The 7,667-nt window shown below is 45.1% G+C and overlaps 1 protein-coding gene across 1 annotated transcript in view; it reads right to left on the minus strand.

The window, feature by feature from the left end:
* The window catches only part of adam15 (ADAM metallopeptidase domain 15), a 39,132-nt gene that overhangs the window by 17,852 nt on the left and 13,613 nt on the right, over positions 1-7,667 (minus strand). Inside the window, exons 4-10 of the mRNA XM_078287327.1 lie at positions 7,028-7,106; positions 6,859-6,935; positions 3,237-3,331; positions 3,043-3,158; positions 2,623-2,688; positions 831-902; positions 195-364 (exon numbers count right to left, since the gene is read on the minus strand). Coding sequence (XP_078143453.1) covers positions 195-364; positions 831-902; positions 2,623-2,688; positions 3,043-3,158; positions 3,237-3,331; positions 6,859-6,935; positions 7,028-7,106 — 675 coding nt within the window. The remainder of the gene's footprint in view (positions 1-194; positions 365-830; positions 903-2,622; positions 2,689-3,042; positions 3,159-3,236; positions 3,332-6,858; positions 6,936-7,027; positions 7,107-7,667) is intronic.

Here is a 7,667-nt window from a genome sequence, read left to right on the forward strand (position 1 = left end):
ACACTTCAGCACAGAAGTATAAATTACCCTTTAGACCTTTGACTGTTTTTGAGGACAGAGACGTCTGTGGATTTGGCAACACGGACTGTCAAATGTCAGGGAGCACAAACAGAAACACAACATTTTGAAATGAAACCCTTCTAATGTTCTGTCGGGGTGAACTATTCCTTTAAACGGCGTTAGCGGTGTCGTACATGACGAGCTGGGCGTTGTCATGGCGAAGGCGCGGCAGCAGCTCTCTGGTTCTCCACTCCAGGAAGCGGTTGAGCGTGTCGGTCGGGTTCTTCTCCACCTGGATCTTGTCCCGGTCGCTCCAGATCTCCAGACCGGTCAGCGCCACGCGGACGTTCAGCGGCCGGTAGAACTGAAACACACACACACACACACACACACACACACACACAGCTCCGGTAACACTTTATATTTACATTTCTAAATTCTAGGTAAAGAAAATGTCTGCGCTCTTTTTGTCAAATCCACAAAAATGAAAAAAGTGTCTCAGGTGCGCAAATTCAAAAACTCAGAACATAGAAGATCAAAAAGTACTTGCACACTATAAAGGTAAAAAAACAAAAAGAGGCCAGCTGATGCAAAAAATGGCAACATTTATTTACATGGTGACAAGGTGAAAAAAAGGTGCGAATATAAAGGTGCACAAACAGAACATTATCAGTTTGTTTGATGATGAGGTTTTTTACCTTAATAATGTGCAAATTCTTTTTGATCTTCTGCATTTAAATTCTAGTCATTTAGCTGATTCTTATCCACTGAGGTCAACAGGAGAATAAGCTTCTACTCAGAGGTCATAGGTCAGAGGTCAGAGGTCTCACCCAGTCGACCTGGTTGGCCACGTCCAGCATGCGGTAGATGATCGTCTTGTTGTTCTTCTGGTAATTCAGATACTGAGGAGAAAACATATGAAGAGCAACACTTTCAGACTGAGAATATTAAAACCAGAACAATATGTGTATGAGGTGTTACCTGCTAAACACACGAGAAGATGTTTCTGTCTTAAACTTTAACTTGTACAAGTTGGTAAAGTGATGTAATGGGTTTCAGTAGCATTTGGAAAATTATATTTAAAAGCAGACAGACGGACAGTAAGATAATGGATGCCAAAGTCTCTATAGTGACTCAGTGATTTGTCATGTTGGCTGCAGAGCTGAATCCTCCGCTGGCCCACACACACACACACACACTGCTGCACATCCTCTGAGCTCAATATTTCTCTCAAGTCCTCAAATTAGAAAACTTCCACACACAAAACTATAAACTTAAAGAGTAACTGAACCCCAAAACCAAATCTGTGTGCCTGACATCTTCTGGTGAAAACGGCCTCAGCGCTCCAGACGCCGACGCAGACTCTTCAGACCGGCCGAAGAAAAGGAAGAGCATCTGGGAGAAGAGACGCTTCAGACTGAAAGCCTGGATCTTCTGATCCGACTTTCTCCAAGCCTCCCTTCCACTTCCACAGCGACCGCTTCGCTTTTGTGTGGCGCTTTGCCGCGGAGAACGATGTGGAGATTCTCACGATTCACACTTCCAAAAGCCAAAACTCTTACGACTAAGACAAATCCAGAAGAGCAACAAAGCAGAATCCATCAGGGTGACAGAGTCCTGCTCCCTCAACACGAGCAAAGCAAACTCTCGACAGCGTCTGAAGAAGAGCCGTACGCCGCTGTGGAGAGGAACGGGAACTCGCCGCGTTTCACTCGCCAAACTGTTACAGCCGGGACAAGAGACGAAACAAACAGCCAGCCGGCAGCCAGGTCCACCTCAACGAGTCTGTCTGAGAGACTGTCACTCAGAGAGACAGTCCCATAATGCAACAGCATCATCTCTGGCATTGTCTTAATGGCGGTCTACCCCTAGACGTTCTATGTTGCCAATTCAATATAGAAAAAATAAATAAATCAAAATAAAATAAAACAGAGAAGTTTATTGTTTCCTAAAGAGTTCCAGAAAGCAGAACATTGCATTCGATGTGAAAAAGCACATTACTGTAAAGCACATTTTGGTTACTTTAAGTCAGTAATTGTTTACAATTACATTCAAGTGTATTGTTTGCATGAAGGTGAGAACCTGAAAATGAGTTCAATATTTGAAAGGAACCACAGCCTGACTTCCTTATATTGATATTTACGTTACAATTAAGTTTAGAGATACTGATGAACATATGAAATAGACATGTGTTGCATATACTGACTGGAGAGCAGTTAGAGTTTAAAATGATGATGATGGTTAACATCTAAGAAGGGGAGGGATGTAGTGGACGTCACCTCTGGGGTCAAAGGTCAACAGGATGTGAATCGTTGTACCTGCGCTGCCCTGAGCAGTGCAAGAGAAACCGTATACATATTATTACATAAATACATATTATTTATATAAACAGTAACGAGCACAGATCCTGTACAGACCCCTGATGCCCTGGAAAAAAACTTGAATCAATATTTGATGAGATATGATTCATATGCTGCTCTGTAACCAGCAGGGTCACGAACAGCGTCTTGATTCACTGTCAGGATTATTTTCATTTCAGAGATAACAACCGACTTGCTGTACATTAACACACACACACACACACACACACACACACACACACACACACACACAGTGTCTGACCTCCTGGTGATCAGCTACCAGCACCAGTTCGATGTACTTGGTCTCAGACAGGATGTCTCTCTTCCTCTGCAGATAGACAGACAGACAGAAGGCTCGGGGTCAGAGGTCAACAGGCTCACAGCATCATGAGTGGAAACGTTTTATTATGGGAATAGAACCAACAACCCTACTGCTAATACTACTACTAGTACTACTAATTCTAATGCTACCATCACTACTACAACTACTACTACTGCTACTAAATGCATTTCATTCATTTTCATTCATTTGTTCAAAACATTTTCCATGAACTGCAGATATTCAGGTGATGCTACAGTGAAAGCAGTCTAACAGAGCTACAGATAATGCTTCAGTGCTTCAGTGTTTTGCTCAGCGGCTCCTCGGCAGGACGTCCCGCTGACTCAGCAGTGTTCCTCTCACCCTGTGTGTGTGTGTGGAGCTGTGGATGGGAGGGACGGGTGTGTGGGAAACCCCGCAGCCTCCGGCGTCGTCGCCCTCCAGCGGCCGGGTGGAGAACAGCAGGTGGACTCCCTCCTCTCCTCCTCCTCCTCCTCCTCCTCCTTCGCCTCCTCCGCTCCCCCCTCCTCCTCCTCCTCCTCCTCCTCCGCCCCCGCTCTCCCCCCCTCCCACCTCCTCCTCCTCCTCCTGCTGGTGGTCGTCCTGCGGCTGCAGCTCGAAGCTCAGGGTGGAGTTGATGGCGATGACGCCCCTGCAGGAGGAAACAGGAGGCAGTGAGTCAGTGTGAGGCGGGTGGAGCCGAGTCTCCGCTTCCTACTGAAACCACATGACTGATCCAGGACTTGAGTCAGAGCTTCAGGCTCCTAAACAGTTACAGTCGCCCATCTGCGAGGCGTCCTGCTGGCTCGGTGGTCTCAGGTGAATACCATGTGACCAGAACCTCTGTCGCCTGTCGTCCCCCTCTCTCTCTAAGACTTTCCTGTCTCTCTGTCCTTTAATCTGTCAAATAAATGCTAAACAAATATATACATATATGGCCCATTTGTAAAATGCCTTGATATTCCCTGACTTCCCCAAAGAATATATCAAATTCCCAGACTTTCCCTGTCTGAGGCGGAGCTGAACAATCTGCTCCAATCAGAATTAAGTTTTATTGGTTGCCTGATATGTGACTCAGATGAGGGACGGCAGCGTCATTAAGCTGCTGAACACCAGAACTTCCCTGTTTTGAAGCCCGAGTCTCAGCAGGCAGAGGGCGGAGCGGCTCGTCCGGCACTTTAAAAGATTTTACATGTTGTTTTACATGTTGTTTTACATGTTGTTTTACATGTTGTTTTACATGTCTTTCATGTTGTAAAGTGACTTTTATTTTCCAGTTCTGCCCAACAGTCTGCGTAAACTTTAACAAACTCAATCAGCTGTAACTTTCTACCTGTTGACATTTTCTCTCTCTGGACAAAGACAATAACGCTCCAATCACAACAAGCCCCGCCTCCTCAGTCATGACGCTATCACCATCAGAGTCAGAGGGTGTGGAAACCTCCTCTCAAAACCCTGATGCTGCTGTGTGTGTGTGTGTGTGTGTGTGTGTTAGTCTCTACTGCGCTGCTGTCACCAACAGCAGATCTGAGCTCAGCTGGTAGATTTGGATCCACAGCAGACCGTCCTTCATGAGGAACAGCTGACTCAAACTTAAATTAAGACTGGATCCAGAAACAAGTCAGCTTCTCTTCTGAAAACAGAAACTCCACCGTCACCTCAGTGTTTCATATGGAGATATGTGTGTACCACAGCTGTGACCAAGTCAACTTCGCTCTAGTCCCAAGTCAGTCTGAAGTCTTGAGGCTCAAGTCTCAAGTCAAGTCTCAAGTCTAAATGTAGATTACCAAGTCAAGTCCAAGTCAAGTCCAAGTCATTAATGTCAAGTCTCAAGTCTAAATGTAGAACAGCAAGTCAAGTCAGAACAAATCAAGAGTCCAGTATCAATTTAATATCTTAAAGAAAACTAAATATCTAGGACTTTTCAATGCAATATGGTTTTAATAGGATAAAAACTTGGTAAGAGCATCATGAGTTTGATTTCTATAATCAGTTTCAACTTCAATAAATTCAATCATTCCATACAAATTCAGAAAACAGAATTTAAATTCAGTCGTCCGCTGGAACAAATCTCATCACTTTCAATCTAAGTCATTTACACAAACACAAGATCTCAAGTCAAGACTTTAGAAACCTTTTCAAGTCATCAAAGTACAAGTCAGAGTCAAGTCCCAAGTCACCAGAACCCAAGTCAAGTCAAGTCTCAAGTCTTCTCTTCATGCTTCAAGTCAAGTCTCCAGCAATTAAAACACGATCCGAGTACAACTCATGCAACCCATTGACCTGGTAATCTACATTTAGACTTGGGACTTGACTTGAGACTTGTGCCTCCAGACTTGAGACTGACTTGGGACTCGAGTGAAGTTGCCCTGGTCTCACCTCTGCTTATAGTCCGTCTCTGTTTGTTTTCTGAATGTTCTGTATGACTGACCTGAACCTGTCATCGTCGTTTTCCTGAATGTTTTCTTGTATTCAGGTCTTGAAAAAACAGATTTGGTCTTAATTAGACGACCTGATTAAATGACGGACTGAACCAGGTCAATAATCTGTTCTGTATTCATGCGGAGAGACAGAGGAGCCTGTGTGCCGAGCCGCTGAGCTGCAGAACAATCTGACCTGATCTGACCTTTGACCCCAGAAACCCATGAACTGCCTCTTTTCACGTGAGCCGGTCAACTATACCCAAATCCCCCCCGCTCTGTACAAACAGTACAACGAACAGCTTCCAGCACTTTCCCTGAGGTACACCCCCCCCACACCCCCCCCCCGCGCCCCCCCTCCCCTGACCCCGACCCCCAGATTAAGAAACAGGGGGATTAGCCTGGTTTGAGTTGACTCAGATTAATCCGGATCGGTTTAACCTGCGATGGAACGCGGACTCCCGTCATTCTGCTCACGTTTCCTGCAGAGAACAGCCGAGGAACCTGGACCAGTTTTTAAAATAATGACTGCTTACTGTACAAAGAGGATCTGGGTCCAGATCCGATTAAAGGGGACAGGGAGACGCAGTATTTGTGTTTCTAGAACATTAAATACTGCTACGAACTGTACTGCTCCCATTCTGAGATCTGTTACAGACTGAAGTGATATTTATTCCTCGGCCTGATTTGAATTCAATCAACAGAAGTTATGATTAAACGTATTTACATTTACCACACTACATTACCCAGCATCCCTTCCATACAGACACAACATGCTAGCTAATGTTGCACCATGGAAATGTGACAGCTAGTGACGGGCCTGGTGTCAGTCTGGTGAACTCTGTCACTCAGCAGAGATAAAAAGGCAGAGTCAGCTCGGTTCGCTCCTCGCGGTGAAGAGAGGCTTCATGGGAAATGTAGTAGTAACTGCACTTACACACTCTACACAACCCTGCCCGAAGCCTTCCCTTTCCCCTGTTAGTGACTGTTAGTGCTGCTGTGTTAGTGCTGCTGTGTTAGTGCTGCTGTGTTAGTGCTGCTGTGTTAGTGACTGTTAGTGCTGCTGTGTTAGTGCTGCTGTGTTAGTGCTGCTGTGTTAGTGCTGCTGTGTTAGTGCTGCTGTGTTAGTGCTGCTGTGTTAGTGACTGTTAGTGCTGCTGTGTTAGTGACTGTTAGTGCTGCTGTGTTAGTGCTGCTGTGTTAGTGACTGTTAGTGCTGCTGTGTTAGTGCTGCTGTGTTAGTGACGGTTAGTGCTGCTGTGTTAGTGCTGTTGTGTTAGTGCTGCTGTGTTAGTGCTGCTGTGTTAGTGTTGCTGTGTTAGTGCTGCTGTGTTAGTGCTGCTGTGTTAGTGCTGCTGTGTTAGTGCTGTTGTGTTAGTGCTGCTGTGTTAGTGCTGCTGTGTTAGTGCTGCTGTGTTAGTGCTGCTGTGTTAGTGCTGCTGTGTTAGTGCTGCTGTGTTAGTGCTGCTCTTGTCAGAAGTTTAATCCGTGAGTTTTGTTCAGAAGTAAAAGTTTTATAAGAAAGAATCTTCATCTTAAGATTCTTTCACAGGACGTCCCGGAGAATAAAAGTTTATTCTGCAGTGAGACCTTCACAATAAGTTTCTTCTATAGAGATTCCTTCAGAACTAAAGTTTCTTTTATAGGGATTCCTTCAGAATAAAAGCATCTTCTACAAGGAAAGCTTCAGGGTTGTGAGCACTCCCGAATAGGTTTCCTCCATAGGGATTTCTTCAGAATAAAAGCCCCCCCCCCTCACCTGAGTCCGGAGCAGGTGCTGACAGCCACTCTGGACTGTGGGAAGCCTCTGACGGAGCCGTGGTAATAACAGTGAATCTGCAGAGAGAGAAACCACACAGAGGATTTAAACGGCGGCAGAAAGATCCGGCGGCAGCAGAAGAAGAGCGGCGGTGCGTTCGCTGACTCACCAGCGGGTCGGCCTTCACAGAAACCCCGGTGCCGTTGGGCAGGTAGTAGAAGACGTTGGGGGGTTTGGGCAGCAGGTCGCTGCAGGGAAACACACAGTTCAACTTCAACTACTGAGACCAGATCAAACTCTACTGATCCTGCAGGGAGACTGAGGCCCTGCAGCAAGTAACATACAGCAGAGAGCATATTAAGCAGAATGTATGAAAAAAAATATGGATTACAGCATTATGAGGGTGAGCAAAATAAGAAGAGTAGAACTTAGAGAACTGAGACGAAGGAAAAAAATATCTACGATCTGAAAATATACAAAATATACCAACTAAAGGGAAAGTTCAGGGATTTAAGGACGAGCCGACTCTCAAGCTTTGATGCAAGAAGTTTTGTTCCAGAGAAACTGGCCCAAGCCTGCTGTTTTGCATATAATACAATGCTAGTGCAAGTCAATGGATTATGAAACCATTACTTGCAAAATGGCCTGCAAATGGTTCTATTTACCTCATAGCTGTAGTTTTAGTAAGAATGAGCAGCAGAAATATTTGAAAAGAGACACAAATCTTTCTAGCGATGCCATTGGCTGCTAGAATGTAAACAACAATTTAAAAATGTCATTACAAAGTGACAATAATATAATTTGGATAG

The sequence above is a fragment of the Centroberyx gerrardi genome, chromosome 12, assembly GCF_048128805.1.
Source record: "Centroberyx gerrardi isolate f3 chromosome 12, fCenGer3.hap1.cur.20231027, whole genome shotgun sequence".
NCBI classification, from domain to species: domain Eukaryota; kingdom Metazoa; phylum Chordata; class Actinopteri; order Beryciformes; family Berycidae; genus Centroberyx; species Centroberyx gerrardi.